The sequence below is a fragment of the Rhinoderma darwinii genome, chromosome 13, assembly GCF_050947455.1.
Source record: "Rhinoderma darwinii isolate aRhiDar2 chromosome 13, aRhiDar2.hap1, whole genome shotgun sequence".
NCBI lineage: Eukaryota > Metazoa > Chordata > Amphibia > Anura > Rhinodermatidae > Rhinoderma > Rhinoderma darwinii.
In genome coordinates, this window is record NC_134699.1 from 871,901 (window position 1) to 889,187 (window position 17,287).

Sequence of the window (17,287 nt, forward strand, 5' to 3'; positions counted from 1 at the left end):
TCAGACGTTTTCGTTTGCCGGTTTCATGGTATATAACATTTCTGTTTATGGCTCATGTTGTTACTAGATAAGTAGAGAGCAGAGGACGACTTTGGCGCTTGACTTGTCTGCAGGAGTTTGGAGGTTTCACCCCATGCGTCCTCTTCCTGCCACTCGACCTTCTAGTGCTGACTAATACTTTATAGATGTGGATGAGCGTTGACGTCCCATATTTTCCACAGCTCGTCAGGAATTGGAGCAGCATTCCCTTTGGCAAACGTCTCCGGTCGGATACCAGGCATTGTTGCTGGTCAGTGAAATGTTGGACTCCATCCCCTGACCCGTTTCTTCAACCGCATCGCTGCTACAAGTTAAAGGAAGCCATTTGTGGCGTGTCTGGTGTGTGGTGTGAATACAGAGGGGAAAAAAGTAACTGGCTGCACATTAATAGCAAGCATTGCCCCATTACTAAACCCCAAACCACAGACCCTGCAAATAAAGCGGCTGCTTACAGGCTCCAGAGATGATATATACCGGCCCATTGTGCCCAGTCATGTGCCGGAGCTACAATATTTCTTCCTTCATGGAAACAGTACATAAGATAATCGTCACACATGATTGCAGAGCGGACATGGTTTGTGACTTACTGTAGGATGGGATGCCATAAGCCTGTCCGGGAGGAGGGTATGTGGAGTACGCGGCTGCCTGCTGAATGCCTGCGCTGTACTGGGTCTGTCCATAGGCAGCCATCGCTGGGATGGATGGGGGGGAGACTATATGAGGGTAGTGCCTGTAAAGGAAACACAATAATAGCCACTTTATATACAATCTGTTTTGCTAAACTTCATCCATCAATTTATTCCTTATCATTCCCCAAAGGGACTACAACACACATCCTCCCTGCGGATCACAGGAGTGGACGGTGCTGGTCAAAATAATTCAGACTTTCCAACCAAATATAAGAACTTCCCAGAATCTAAGAGGGACTTAGGGGGGTTCTACACGGGGCAATTATCGAGCAAATGATAGTTCATATAACGCTCTTTGCCAAAAATTGTCCTATGTAAACAGGGCAGCGATCAGCAGATGAACGAGGAAACGCCGGATCATCTGCCGGTCGTATCGTTTTAAAAAAAGTGAAATATTCTGGTTGTCGGCAGCTCATCCTGGTGTGTAAACAGGAGACGCGCTGCCGACATGGTAATAATGTATAGGGATGAGCGATCGGCGTAACGAGCAATCATATCCATCCAGAGCTCCGTGTGACAGGAGACGCGCTGCCGACATGGCAATAATGTACGGGGACGAGCGATCGGCGTAACGAGCGATCATATCCATCCAGAGCTCCGTGTGACAGGAGACGCGCTGCCGACATGGCAATAATGTACGGGGACGAGCGATCGGCGTAACGAGCAATCATATCCATCCAGAGCTCCGTGTGACAGGAGCAAACCAGCGCCGATCAACAAGATGTCTCATTGATCGGCACTCGCTGCTCCGGCTTCCAATTCCTGCAGTAAAACTGAATGTGACCAAAACTAAGAGGAAAGACTCAAACAACTCCAATATTCTGGATCACTCCAATGGCCTGATCAGCTGGTCAGGAGACGCATCATCTATCCACACTCCCAGAATCCCGTTCTTCATTGTATTAACTGGCATGCAAAACATTAACATTCACATTAAGGGGAGTCTGTCATCATAGGTTTGGCTCCCAAACAGCTTTATAGGGAAGGACGATAATTTACCAAACATGCTGCCCAAGTCAGTCCATCAAGAACCAGAAAAAAAGTGCTTTCATTCCCCTGTCGCCGTACACAAATGAGCACTGAAGTGTCCTGCAATCCTGGAAGTGTCCTGCACTCCCCGAAGTGTCCTGCACTCCTCGAAGTGTCCTGCACTCAACAGAAACCTCATCTTATTCGCTGCACGCTGCATCTACTGTCCAGGGATTACATGACCTGTATCCAGGACTGATTATTGTCACGTTTTTGCGCCTGCTTCCATTGTAAAGAAATGAATGTTCTAGATTGCGATCCTTCACAGACCAGAGAAAGGACGGACGTGTTACTTACCTGGGAGACGAGCGTTCTCCTACTTTACTCCCAGTTACAAGCTAACAATAAAGGGGGAATACGCCAGCCTTAATAGGAAACAAGCTGCACACCTTGATACATTTATCGCTTCTTTGGCTGTATGTGCGCCATTAAAGTGGCTTCTGTCGTGTATTATTGTAAATGCGCCATGCCACAATTGTCCCGCCCACTTCTACTAACTCCGCCTGCTTTTTAGATAAGTGGCTAGAGCAGCGCAAATGGCTCAAAAGTCGAAAAAAATTCAGACGTGAGTCGAGTGCGACTTTTCTACTTCAAAAAACTGGCCTGACTCTCTCGGCTGCTCCTTCCTACCGTCCACTCTGCTAATAGATGTGTGTACATTGTATAACCCCCCAGAACACATGAAAGCATCTCCGGTCACTACACAAGCAGCACACAAAGTCCAACATTTCCCCGTGTTCTACAGAACTTGCTGCACTCGCTTACCTTGGATAATTCAGTTCAGGTGCAAATTGCTGAGATTCTTTGCTGTTGCCTTAAAGAAAGAAATAAGTATCAGAATAGAAATGTTTATCACCTCCGCCCGAAGCCAGCGCTGGATCTGCTGTGACGCTGGAGGGACGGTATACAAGGTCTGCAGGCTACATGCTGAATATAGAACATGACCCCCTCCCCTTCTGACGACGCTCTTATCAGTAACGTGGATACTCCCATGACATGTACTGGTGACTGCAGATACATCAGTACTTTACATTCATTACATAAGGAGGACGCCGCTTTATAATAGTTAAATAAAGGTTTCCCCAGTAAAGACATCGCCTTCTTCAAATCCATAAAAATGAGTCTTAGGTTCTGTTCACATTGCGTTCAGGCTTTACATTTGGGAAAATCTCCAGGCATATGTACAAAATGTAAAGCCGTATGCCGTCCATGGGCCCCACATGTTAAAAACGAACACTTCATAGCCTCAGTTATTTCTCTAGATCATTACAGATCCTACAGGGGTCCTGGAGTTATTTACAATGAATGTGATCGGAGAACAGGGATGGGGCGCTGCATAAATAGGCAGATCTTAGCAGCGGGTGACAATCCCTGAGTGAGCGCTGAGGCAGCCATATTGGTTTATCACCCAGCTTTACCAGAAACAGATAATGTAGAAACGCATGACGTTCCATCCTAGAGAAGGAGTAGATTCCTATTATTAATAATCACATCCGGAGTCGACCACAACGTGTAATACTGGAAGATAGAGGCTTTCTTTTCCTTATCCGACAGAAAAAACAAAACATGTAACTTTGCCCCAACACGAGAAGGAGAAATAAGTTTAATTTCTTCTTGTGTTTACAGGGGACGACTGCCAAGAAAAAGTGCAGAATTCCAGCTAATTGAGGCTTTGGATGAGAATCTCACATAATCTCTGCAGAAAGAGGCACAGCGTCGTCAGAGAACGACCGGAAAACCAGGAGAAAGTTGTGCGAGACCCTCGGATAAAGCAGAAAAAAGTGTCATGAATCTTACACCGTCCTCAGCTTGCTCTTCATCAGTTCTATCGGCTTGTGGGACAGCGGGGGGAAAACGAATATGGCTGCAATTACAGCCCCCACAGAGGTTGGTGCCCAGTTATCCCAGACTCCTGAATGGCACTTCTGTCCGTGCCCCCATAACTACTTGCTAGGCACATCTGCCATTCAGGACTCTGGTAAAGCTGAGTGAAAGTCTGCGTCCAATGACAATTTGCTACGAATTATTATCCTACGACAATGGGTCATTCCTGGAGACAATTTCTACCGACTTAAATCAGGAATGCGAAATTCTAAGGAGACGGAACCAGCGATTCCAGAGCGTGCCGACCAGTGAGGAGACCAATAACAGCTGAATGTTCCTGCCGCTGCCCTCAGGTGACCCGGCCTCCCTGCAGACGCCGGAGGCACTTCACTAAGCTGTTATGTGACAATATTTGCAGCTAATAATCTGATTATTGTTCCATAACGGAATCATGAGGCCTCCCAGCACAACGTAAACAACGCCTGAGTGGATGAGACGCCGCCTGCACAGATCCGTGAGGTTTTAGTGGGATACAAGGTACAAACAACAAGATCCCCTACACAAGAGACGAGCCATCAACATATCAATGGGTCCATCCGGCCTTACCCGAGTAAAGATGAAGCCCTGTATAATGAGTACTGAAACTGTCGAAGAGATCTTGCTATGCAATCCAAACACAAAGTTTGCTTGCTGTCAGTGAATAAAAACCATTCTTATTTACATCTAGAGGCTGACCGAATTTTGCTCCCACAGATGAGGATTGTTACAATGTATCAGTGTAGGGAAAATATATATCAGTCCGGAGCAGAGACTTTTTAGTTCAGATAATTGTTTGGATACAAATGTAACAAACCCTCAACTGTAAGAAGTATTAAGGCTATATGAGTTATTGACAAGAATGCTCCATAAACTGACAGCAACAGATCTTGAAAATGGTTAAACATTGAAACATTAAGTATATTAGAAAGTCGCAGAACTTTTTTTTGTATAACAATGAAGTCCATACACCAGAACCGCAGCAGTTTTGCATAAACACATAAGTCATGTGTAAAGGATCTGCCAGGCACAGCTTCTGTATCCACGCCCATAGGTAATCAGTCGGCACCTGGTTCTATGTCTCTGAGACTGACTCCATCTTCCACCACTCAGGATGGCAGGCTTAGGAGTGGGAGAGCCTATCACAACCTGGCCAGACGGAGCTAGCTCCCGCCCTCTGTCTATTTATACCTGCCTTTCCTGTTCCTCCTTTGCTTGTGATTCTTCTCATGTGGTTTCCTGGCCCTGCTGCAGCTTCTACTATTTGATCCTGCTCCATACTGACCCTGGCTTACTGACTACTCTTCTGCACTGCGTTTGGTACCTCGTACTCTCCTGGTTTGACTCGGCTCGTTCACCTCTCTTGTAGCTCGTTTATGTTGCCGTGGGCAACTGCCCCATTTCCCTAGCTTTGTGTACCCTTGTCTGTTTCGTCCACTTACTGAGCGTAGGGACCGCCGCCCAGTTGTTCCCCCTGTCGCCTAGGGCGGGTCGTTGCAAGTAGGCAGGGACAGAGTGGCGGGTAGATTAGGGCTCACTTGTCCGTTTCCCTACCCCTATCATTACATCATGTGCGTTGTACCCGGTGTTATCGGACAGATGCACGGGCTAGAGCTTTAATAAATTATCGCCTGTAGTACTGTAGACTGACATTGAGCAGACATTCTCGTCGTCCTCAGTTTTCTACCACGAATATATATTTATAGCACAGCAAAGGATATAGAAAGTCTAAAACAAGCTGGACCCAAACTAGTAGAGCAGAGCTATGGCTCCCCAGCGTGTAAAGATGGAGACGGCCCGGAATATAAAAAGAATAGAAATGGGAAGATGAAGGGACGGTGTAAAAGAAACCTGTGATTATCATCAGCCCTGCACCTGTGGGAGGGGGATCTTTAACACCCTCAATCCCAAACATCTGCTCCTCCCTAAATCACACATTTCTAGAGTTCTTATTTAAGGGAGAATAAGGTGTAAAGTGAATTATTAGGGGACCTGGTTCAGGGTCACACTACAGAATAGCGTCAGCCTCGTCCACGCTGCCAGTGATTTGTTAAACAGACAGAGTCGGCGCGGATGGCGGACATCGCCTAATGGTCTTACAGGCCGCTATCCGACTACCAAACGTGTCCTACATTTCTACTGCCAGATAAGACGTTCTTGGACATCAATAAACATTCCTGAGCACAATTCAGGAAATAATTCTGTGAAATCTTCTGCAAAGTCGCCTGAGAAACGTTTCCCGAGAGAATCGATTCAAGATAAATTATGAATAGAAGGAGATATGGAGGTCAAATGTTTAAAAGGAGGAAAAAAATAAAGCAAACGGAGTCAAGTCGATGTAAACGTCTCATTATACTGTACTCTGCGGTGGATGTAAACGTCTCATTATTCTATACTCTGCGGTGGATGTAAACGTCTCATTATTCTGTACTCTGCGGTGGATGTAAACGTCTCATTATTCTATACTCTGCGGTGGATGTAAACGTCTCATTATTCTATACTCTGCGGTGGATGTAAACGTCTCATTATTCTGTACTCTGCGGTGGATGTAAACGTCTCATTATTCTATACTCTGCAGGGGATGTAAACGTCTCATTATTCTGTACTCTGTGGTGGATGTAAACGTCTCATTATTCTGTACTCTGCGGTGGATGTAAACGTCTCATTATACTGTACTCTGCGGTGGATGTAACGTCTCATTATTCTGTACTCTGCGGTGGATGTAAACGTCTCATTATTCTGTACTCTGCGGTGGATGTAAACGTCTCATTATTCTGTACTCTGCGGTGGATGTAAACGTCTCATTATTCTGTACTCTGCGGTGGATGTAAACGTCTCATTATTCTGTACTCTGCGGTGGATGTAAACGTCTCATTATTCTATACTCTGCGGTGGATGTAAACGTCTCATTATTCTATACTCTGCGGTGGATGTAAACGTCTCATTATTCTGTACTCTGCGGTGGATGTAAACGTCTCATTATTCTGTACTCTGCGGTGGATGTAACGTCTCATTATTCTGTACTCTGCGGTGGATGTAAACGTCTCATTATTCTGTACTCTGCGGTGGATGTAAACGTCTCATTATTCTGTACTCTGCAGTGGATGTAAACGTCTCATTATTCTATACTCTGCAGGGGATGTAAACGTCTCATTATTCTATACTCTGCAGGGGATGTAAACGTCTCATTATTCTATACTCTGCGGTGGATGTAAACGTCTCATTATTCTGTACTCTGCGGTGGATGTAAACGTCTCATTATTCTGTACTCTGCGGTGGATGTAAACGTCTCATTATTCTATACTCTGCGGTAGATGTAAACGTCTCATTATTCTGTACTCTGCGGTGGATGTAAACGTCTCATTATTCTATACTCTGCAGGGGATGTAAACGTCTCATTATTCTATACTCTGCGGTAGATGTAAACGTCTCATTATTCTGTACTCTGCGGTGGATGTAAACGTCTCATTATTCTATACTCTGCGGTGGATGTAAACGTCTCATTATTCTGTACTCTGCGGTGGATGTAAACGTCTCATTATTCTATACTCTGCAGGGGATGTAAACGTCTCATTATTCTATACTCTGCGGTGGATGTAAACGTCTCATTATTCTGTACTCTGCAGGGGATGTAAACGTCTCATTATTCTGTACTCTGCAGTGGATGTAAACGTCTCATTATTCTGTACTCTGCGGTGGATGTAAACGTCTCATTATTCTGTACTCTGCGGTGGATGTAAACGTCTCATTATTCTATACTCTGCGGTGGATGTAAACGTCTCATTATTCTGTACTCTGCGGTGGATGTAAACGTCTCATTATTCTGTACTCTGCGGTGGATGTAAACGTCTCATTATTCTGTACTCTGCGGTGGATGTAAACGTCTCATTATTCTGTACTCTGCGGTGGATGTAAACGTCTCATTATTCTATACTCTGCGGTGGATGTAAACGTCTCATTATTCTGTACTCTGCAGTGGATGTAAACGTCTCATTATTCTGTACTCTGCGGTGGATGTAAACGTCTCATTATTCTGTACTCTGCGGTGGATGTAAACGTCTCATTATTCTGTACTCTGCGGTGGATGTAAACGTCTCATTATTCTGTACTCTGCGGTGGATGTAAACGTCTCATTATTCTATACTCTGCGGTAGATGTAAACGTCTCATTATTCTATACTCTGCGGTGGATGTAAACGTCTCATTATTCTGTACTCTGCGGTGGATGTAAACGTCTCATTATTCTGTACTCTGCGGTGGATGTAAACGTCTCATTATTCTATACTCTGCGGTGGATGTAAACGTCTCATTATTCTGTACTCTGCGGTGGATGTAAACGTCTCATTATTCTGTACTCTGCGGTGGATGTAAACGTCTCATTATTCTGTACTCTGCGGTGGATGTAAACGTCTCATTATTCTATACTCTGCAGTGGATGTAAACGTCTCATTATTCTGTACTCTGCGGTGGATGTAAACGTCTCATTATTCTATACTCTGCGGTGGATGTAAACGTCTCATTATTCTGTACTCTGCGGTGGATGTAAACGTCTCATTATTCTGTACTCTGCGGTGGATGTAAACGTCTCATTATTCTATACTCTGCGGTAGATGTAAACGTCTCATTATTCTGTACTCTGCGGTGGATGTAAACGTCTCATTATTCTATACTCTGCAGGGGATGTAAACGTCTCATTATTCTGTACTCTGCGGTGGATGTAAACGTCTCATTATTCTGTACTCTGCGGTGGATGTAAACGTCTCATTATTCTATACTCTGCAGGGGATGTAAACGTCTCATTATTCTGTACTCTGCGGTGGATGTAAACGTCTCATTATTCTGTACTCTGCGGTGGATGTAAACGTCTCATTATTCTGTACTCTGCGGTGGATGTAAACGTCTCATTATTCTGTACTCTGCGGTGGATGTAAACGTCTCATTATTCTATACTCTGCGGTGGATGTAAACGTCTCATTATTCTATACTCTGCAGGGGATGTAAACGTCTCATTATTCTGTACTCTGCGGTGGATGTAAACGTCTCATTATTCTGTACTCTGCGGTGGATGTAAACGTCTCATTATTCTGTACTCTGCGGTGGATGTAAACGTCTCATTATTCTATACTCTGCGGTGGATGTAAACGTCTCATTATTCTATACTCTGCAGGGGATGTAAACGTCTCATTATTCTATACTCTGCAGGGGATGTAAACGTCTCATTATTCTATACTCTGCGGTGGATGTAAACGTCTCATTATTCTATACTCTGTGGTGGATGTAAACGTCTCATTATTCTGTACTCTGCGGTGGATGTAAACGTCTCATTATTCTGTACTCTGCGGTGGATGTAAACGTCTCATTATTCTGTACTCTGCGGTGGATGTAAACGTCTCATTATTCTGTACTCTGCGGTGGATGTAAACGTCTCATTATTCTGTACTCTGCAGGGGATGTAAACGTCTCATTATTCTATACTCTGCAGTGGATGTAACGTCTCATTATTCTGTACTCTGCGGTGGATGTAAACGTCTCATTATTCTGTACTCTGCGGTGGATGTAAACGTCTCATTATTCTATACTCTGCGGTGGATGTAAACGTCTCATTACTCTATACTCTGCGGTGGATGTAAACGTCTCATTATTCTGTACTCTGCGGTGGATGTAAACGTCTCATTATTCTGTACTCTGCGGTGGATGTAAACGTCTCATTATTCTATACTCTGCGGTGGATGTAAACGTCTCATTATTCTGTACTCTGCGGTGGATGTAAACGTCTCATTATTCTATACTCTGCGGTGGATGTAAACGTCTCATTATTCTATACTCTGCAGGGGATGTAAACGTCTCATTATTCTGTACTCTGCGGTGGATGTAAACGTCTCATTATTCTGTACTCTGCGGTGGATGTAAACGTCTCATTATTCTATACTCTGCGGTGGATGTAAACGTCTCATTATTCTATACTCTGCAGGGGATGTAAACGTCTCATTATTCTATACTCTGCAGGGGATGTAAACGTCTCATTATTCTATACTCTGCGGTGGATGTAAACGTCTCATTATTCTATACTCTGTGGTGGATGTAAACGTCTCATTATTCTGTACTCTGCGGTGGATGTAAACGTCTCATTATTCTGTACTCTGCGGTGGATGTAAACGTCTCATTATTCTGTACTCTGCGGTGGATGTAAACGTCTCATTATTCTGTACTCTGCGGTGGATGTAAACGTCTCATTATTCTGTACTCTGCAGGGGATGTAAACGTCTCATTATTCTATACTCTGCAGTGGATGTAACGTCTCATTATTCTGTACTCTGCGGTGGATGTAAACGTCTCATTATTCTGTACTCTGCGGTGGATGTAAACGTCTCATTATTCTATACTCTGCGGTGGATGTAAACGTCTCATTATTCTGTACTCTGCAGTGGATGTAAACGTCTCATTATTCTGTACTCTGCGGTGGATGTAAACGTCTCATTATTCTGTACTCTGCGGTGGATGTAAACGTCTCATTATTCTGTACTCTGCGGTGGATGTAAACGTCTCATTATTCTGTACTCTGCGGTGGATGTAAACGTCTCATTATTCTATACTCTGCGGTAGATGTAAACGTCTCATTATTCTATACTCTGCGGTGGATGTAAACGTCTCATTATTCTGTACTCTGCGGTGGATGTAAACGTCTCATTATTCTGTACTCTGCGGTGGATGTAAACGTCTCATTATTCTATACTCTGCGGTGGATGTAAACGTCTCATTATTCTGTACTCTGCGGTGGATGTAAACGTCTCATTATTCTGTACTCTGCGGTGGATGTAAACGTCTCATTATTCTGTACTCTGCGGTGGATGTAAACGTCTCATTATTCTATACTCTGCGGTGGATGTAAACGTCTCATTATTCTATACTCTGCGGTAGATGTAAACGTCTCATTATTCTGTACTCTGCGGTGGATGTAAACGTCTCATTATTCTATACTCTGCAGGGGATGTAAACGTCTCATTATTCTGTACTCTGCGGTGGATGTAAACGTCTCATTATTCTGTACTCTGCGGTGGATGTAAACGTCTCATTATTCTATACTCTGCAGGGGATGTAAACGTCTCATTATTCTGTACTCTGCGGTGGATGTAAACGTCTCATTATTCTGTACTCTGCGGTGGATGTAAACGTCTCATTATTCTGTACTCTGCGGTGGATGTAAACGTCTCATTATTCTGTACTCTGCGGTGGATGTAAACGTCTCATTATTCTATACTCTGCGGTGGATGTAAACGTCTCATTATTCTATACTCTGCAGGGGATGTAAACGTCTCATTATTCTGTACTCTGCGGTGGATGTAAACGTCTCATTATTCTGTACTCTGCGGTGGATGTAAACGTCTCATTATTCTATACTCTGCGGTGGATGTAAACGTCTCATTATTCTATACTCTGCAGGGGATGTAAACGTCTCATTATTCTATACTCTGCAGGGGATGTAAACGTCTCATTATTCTATACTCTGCGGTGGATGTAAACGTCTCATTATTCTATACTCTGTGGTGGATGTAAACGTCTCATTATTCTGTACTCTGCGGTGGATGTAAACGTCTCATTATTCTGTACTCTGCGGTGGATGTAAACGTCTCATTATTCTGTACTCTGCGGTGGATGTAAACGTCTCATTATTCTGTACTCTGCGGTGGATGTAAACGTCTCATTATTCTGTACTCTGCAGGGGATGTAAACGTCTCATTATTCTATACTCTGCAGTGGATGTAACGTCTCATTATTCTGTACTCTGCGGTGGATGTAAACGTCTCATTATTCTGTACTCTGCGGTGGATGTAAACGTCTCATTATTCTATACTCTGCGGTGGATGTAAACGTCTCATTACTCTATACTCTGCGGTGGATGTAAACGTCTCATTATTCTGTACTCTGCGGTGGATGTAAACGTCTCATTATTCTGTACTCTGCGGTGGATGTAAACGTCTCATTATTCTATACTCTGCGGTGGATGTAAACGTCTCATTATTCTATACTCTGCGGTGGATGTAAACGTCTCATTATTCTATACTCTGCGGTGGATGTAAACGTCTCATTATTCTATACTCTGCGGTGGATGTAAACGTCTCATTATTCTATACTCTGCGGTGGATGTAAACGTCTCATTATTCTATACTCTGCAGGGGATGTAAACGTCTCATTATTCTGTACTCTGCGGTGGATGTAAACGTCTCATTATTCTGTACTCTGCGGTGGATGTAAACGTCTCATTATTCTGTACTCTGCGGTGGATGTAAACGTCTCATTATTCTGTACTCTGCGGTGGATGTAAACGTCTCATTATTCTCTACTCTGCGGTGGATGTAAACGTCTCATTATTCTATACTCTGCGGTGGATGTAAACGTCTCATTATTCTGTACTCTGCGGTGGATGTAAACGTCTCATTATTCTGTACTCTGCGGTGGATGTAAACGTCTCATTACTCTATACTCTGCGGTGGATGTAAACGTCTCATTATTCTGTACTCTGCGGTGGATGTAAACGTCTCATTATTCTGTACTCTGCGGTGGATGTAAACGTCTCATTATTCTCTACTCTGCGGTGGATGTAAACGTCTCATTATTCTATACTCTGCGGTGGATGTAAACGTCTCATTATTCTGTACTCTGCGGTGGATGTAAACGTCTCATTATTCTGTACTCTGCGGTGGATGTAAACGTCTCATTATTCTGTACTCTGCGGTGGATGTAAACGTCTCATTATTCTGTACTCTGCGGTGGATGTAAACGTCTCATTACTCTATACTCTGCGGTGGATGTAAACGTCTCATTATTCTATACTCTGCGGTGGATGTAAACGTCTCATTATTCTGTACTCTGCGGTGGATGTAAACGTCTCATTATTCTGTACTCTGCGGTGGATGTAAACGTCTCATTACTCTATACTCTGCGGTGGATGTAAACGTCTCATTATTCTGTACTCTGCGGTGGATGTAAACGTCTCATTATTCTGTACTCTGCGGTGGATGTAAACGTCTCATTATTCTGTACTCTGCGGTGGATGTAAACGTCTCATTATTCTCTACTCTGCGGTGGATGTAAACGTCTCATTATTCTATACTCTGCGGTGGATGTAAACGTCTCATTATTCTGTACTCTGCGGTGGATGTAAACGTCTCATTATTCTATACTCTGCAGGGGATGTAAACGTCTCATTATTCTGTACTCTGCGGTGGATGTAAACGTCTCATTATTCTATACTCTGCGGTGGATGTAAACGTCTCATTATTCTGTACTCTGCGGTGGATGTAAACGTCTCATTATTCTATACTCTGCAGGGGATGTAAACGTCTCATTATTCTGTACTCTGCGGTGGATGTAAACGTCTCATTATTCTGTACTCTGCAGTGGATGTAAACGTCTCATTATTCTATACTCTGCGGTGGATGTAAACGTCTCATTATTCTATACTCTGCAGGGGATGTAAACGTCTCATTATTCTGTACTCTGCGGTGGATGTAAACGTCTCATTATTCTGTACTCTGCGGTGGATGTAAACGTCTCATTATTCTGTACTCTGCGGTGGATGTAAACGTCTCATTATACTGTACTCTGCGGTGGATGTAAACGTCTCATTATTCTGTACTCTGCAGTGGATGTAAACGTCTCATTATTCTGTACTCTGCGGTGGATGTAAACGTCTCATTATTCTGTACTCTGCGGTGGATGTAAACGTCTCATTATTCTGTACTCTGCAGGGGATGTAAACGTCTCATTATTCTATACTCTGCGGTGGATGTAAACGTCTCATTATTCTGTACTCTGCGGTGGATGTAAACGTCTCATTATTCTGTACTCTGCGGTGGATGTAAACGTCTCATTATTCTGTACTCTGCGGTGGATGTAAACGTCTCATTATTCTGTACTCTGCAGTGGATGTAAACGTCTCATTATTCTGTACTCTGCGGTGGATGTAAACGTCTCATTATTCTATACTCTGCGGTGGATGTAAACGTCTCATTATTCTGTACTCTGCGGTGGATGTAAACGTCTCATTATTCTGTACTCTGCGGTGGATGTAAACGTCTCATTATTCTGTACTCTGCGGTGGATGTAAACGTCTCATTATTCTGTACTCTGCGGTGGATGTAAACGTCTCATTATTCTGTACTCTGCGGTGGATGTAAACGTCTCATTATTCTGTACTCTGCGGTGGATGTAAACGTCTCATTATTCTGTACTCTGCGGTGGGTGTAAACGTCTCATTATTCTATACTCTGCAGGGGATGTAAACGTCTCATTATTCTGTACTCTGCGGTGGATGTAAACGTCTCATTATTCTATACTCTGCGGTGGATGTAAACGTCTCATTATTCTGTACTCTGCGGTGGATGTAAACGTCTCATTATTCTGTACTCTGCAGTGGATGTAAACGTCTCATTATTCTGTACTCTGCGGTGGATGTAAACGTCTCATTATTCTGTACTCTGCGGTGGATGTAAACGTCTCATTATTCTATACTCTGCAGGGGATGTAAACGTCTCATTATTCTATACTCTGCGGTGGATGTAAACGTCTCATTATTCTGTACTCTGCGGTGGATGTAAACGTCTCATTATTCTATACTCTGCAGGGGATGTAAACGTCTCATTATTCTATACTCTGCGGTGGATGTAAACGTCTCATTATTCTGTACTCTGCAGTGGATGTAAACGTCTCATTATTCTGTACTCTGCGGTGGATGTAAACGTCTCATTATTCTGTACTCTGCGGTGGATGTAAACGTCTCATTATTCTGTACTCTGCAGTGGATGTAAACGTCTCATTATTCTATACTCTGCGGTGGATGTAAACGTCTCATTATTCTGCACTCTGCGGTGGATGTAAACGTCTCATTATTCTGTACTCTGCGGTGGATGTAAACGTCTCATTATTCTGTACTCTGCAGGGGATGTAAACGTCTCATTATTCTGTACTCTGCAGTGGATGTAACGTCTCATTATTCTGTACTCTGCGGTGGATGTAAATGTCTCATTATTCTGTACTCTGCAGGGGATGTAAACGTCTCATTATTCTGTACTCTGCAGTGGATGTAACGTCTCATTATTCTGTACTCTGCGGTGGATGTAAATGTCTCATTATTCTGTACTCTGCAGGGGATGTAAACGTCTCATTATTCTGTACTCTGCAGTGGATGTAACGTCTCATTATTCTGTACTCTGCGGTGGATGTAAACGTCTCATTATTCTATACTCTGCGGTGGATGTAAACGTCTCATTATTCTGTACTCTGCGGTGGATGTAAACGTCTCATTATTCTGTACTCTGCAGTGGATGTAAACGTCTCATTATTCTATACTCTGCGGTGGATGTAAACGTCTCATTATTCTATACTCTGCGGTGGATGTAAACGTCTCATTATTCTGTACTCTGCGGTGGATGTAAATGTCTCATTATTCTGTACTCTGCGGTGGGTGTAAACGTCTCATTATTCTGTACTCTGCGGTGGATGTAACGTCTCATTATTCTGTACTCTGCGGTGGATGTAAACGTCTCATTATTCTGTACTCTGCAGTGGATGTAAACGTCTCATTATTCTATACTCTGCGGTGGATGTAAACGTCTCATTATTCTATACTCTGCAGGGGATGTAAACGTCTCATTATTCTGTACTCTGCGGTGGATGTAAATGTCTCATTATTCTGTACTCTGCGGTGGGTGTAAACGTCTCATTATTCTGTACTCTGCGGTGGATGTAACGTCTCATTATTCTGTACTCTGCGGTGGATGTAAACGTCTCATTATTCTGTACTCTGCGGTGGATGTAAACGTCTCATTATTCTATACTCTGCGGTGGATGTAAACGTCTCATTATTCTATACTCTGCGGTGGATGTAAACGTCTCATTATTCTGTACTCTGCAGTGGATGTAAACGTCTCATTATTCTGTACTCTGCGGTGGATGTAAACGTCTCATTATTCTGTACTCTGCGGTGGATGTAAACGTCTCATTATTCTATACTCTGCAGGGGATGTAAACGTCTCATTATTCTGTACTCTGCAGTGGATGTAACGTCTCATTATTCTATACTCTGCAGTGGATGTAACGTCTCATTATTCTATACTCTGCGGTGGATGTAACGTCTCATTATTCTATACTCTGCAGTGGATGTAACGTCTCATTATTCTATACTCTGCGGTGGATGTAAACGTCTCATTATTCTGTACTCTGCGGTGGGTGTAAACGTCTCATTATTCTGTACTCTGCAGTGGATGTAAACGTCTCTTTATTCTGTACTCTGATGGTCTGTCATTATTCCAATGCTGTGAGGATTTGTATAAGTTGGTTACACACTAGTTTTTGCTGATCTTTTTACCATTGAAATTAATGGCTGAAGAGTAAAGACCACTACTTAAAAACCTGAATGTTCACTACAATATAACATCTGGTCATTAAAATGAAATATACACACACACACACACACACACACACACACACACACACACACGCACCTCCTCATAGTCCAGCACTAGGTACATCGTCTATCCCCGCTTCCTTCTGTGTTAGACAAGAGGCGACATTCTCTTCAGCGGCTTCATGGGCATCATTAGGGTGCGCTCACACGTGGCGTTCTTGCATTGTATTTCCAAAGCGTAAAATTATGCTGTGGAAAACTACAACGTATGCCTATTTGAAAAACACTCCACAACTCTAGACAAATTTCCATAGAATATTCTTCTCATAGGCACACATTGTAAAGTTTTCCTGAGTACGTTTAAGCTGCGGTAACACAACTCAAGTACGCCACGTGTGAGTGCACTCAAACAGGACAGCAGGTGTCTGAAGATGTTCACAACCAGAAAAGTAGTCACAACACCAGGCACCTCACCCTGATGGCAAAAACAGCTCAGTGTGGAGTGGACGGCTGGTACCATTAAATTAAAATAGCAAATGCTGCTGACGCATTTGGGGCATGTGACTAAAGTGTGAAACGCATCTGCAGCGTTCCGGGGTGTTCTTCTGTAATTATAGGAGAATGATACACACATTGCTCTACTCACCTACCTTGATAAAATGATATTGTCCAACCAATGCACTAGTCTGCGCCTCCTACAAACAAGCCCCTCACCCCCGGCCAGAGTGACGCCAGCGCAGACACTTACCTCTTATGTCATCAGGAGACGTGGAGTGACCGGGAGAAGGGTTGAATTTCAGGTTGTCAGAGCAGCCACTGGTCACAGACAGGCTCTGTGATATCACTAGATCTAGCATTTCCTTGTACCTGCAAGAGAAGGAGCGCAGGATAATTTATTCCACTCTGCATGACTAATGATCGTTCCCACTGCCATATAAATATTAACACACAACACCTAAATCTCATTTTCTATTTAAATTTCATAAAATCACATTTGCAGGAGTCATTCCACCTAAGAGAATGCGGCATGTAAATGAGAGAAGCGGCTCCTCGGAGACCACACATGTTTGGTTGCCGTTTGTCTGATTTATGTCGTTTACCATCAGAAAATGACTTTTTAGTCTTCTGCTAATATAACTCCGGCACACGCAGCATGCGGGAGGAAAATGTGACGAACCCCACTCCTCTCACTTTATCAGGGATCCCAGATGGAGTTGAGGCCACATAAAATAAAAAGCAGGACACATGGTATACAGCTCTGATGG

The 17,287-nt window shown here is 43.4% G+C and overlaps 1 protein-coding gene and 1 long non-coding RNA gene across 6 annotated transcripts in view; one reads left to right on the forward strand and one right to left on the reverse strand.

Annotated features, from left to right (window-relative positions):
• Window positions 1-4,444, forward strand: part of LOC142666215 (uncharacterized) — a 93,891-nt gene extending 89,447 nt beyond the window's left edge. The window contains exon 3 of the long non-coding RNA XR_012851651.1: window positions 3,384-4,444. This is a non-coding gene — a long non-coding RNA (uncharacterized LOC142666215). The remainder of the gene's footprint in view (window positions 1-3,383) is intronic.
• EYA2 (EYA transcriptional coactivator and phosphatase 2) overlaps window positions 1-17,287 on the reverse strand; it is a 199,309-nt gene that overhangs the window by 63,240 nt on the left and 118,782 nt on the right. For 4 of the 5 annotated variants that reach the window (XM_075846195.1, XM_075846196.1, XM_075846193.1 and 1 more), the window contains exons 4-6: window positions 16,771-16,889; window positions 2,523-2,571; window positions 627-769 (exon numbers count right to left, since the gene is read on the reverse strand). In XM_075846195.1, coding sequence (XP_075702310.1) covers window positions 627-769; window positions 2,523-2,571; window positions 16,771-16,879 — 301 coding nt within the window. In that variant the 5' untranslated portion in view covers window positions 16,880-16,889. The remainder of the gene's footprint in view (window positions 1-626; window positions 770-2,522; window positions 2,572-16,770; window positions 16,890-17,287) is intronic. The other variant, XM_075846197.1, reaches the window with a different exon arrangement.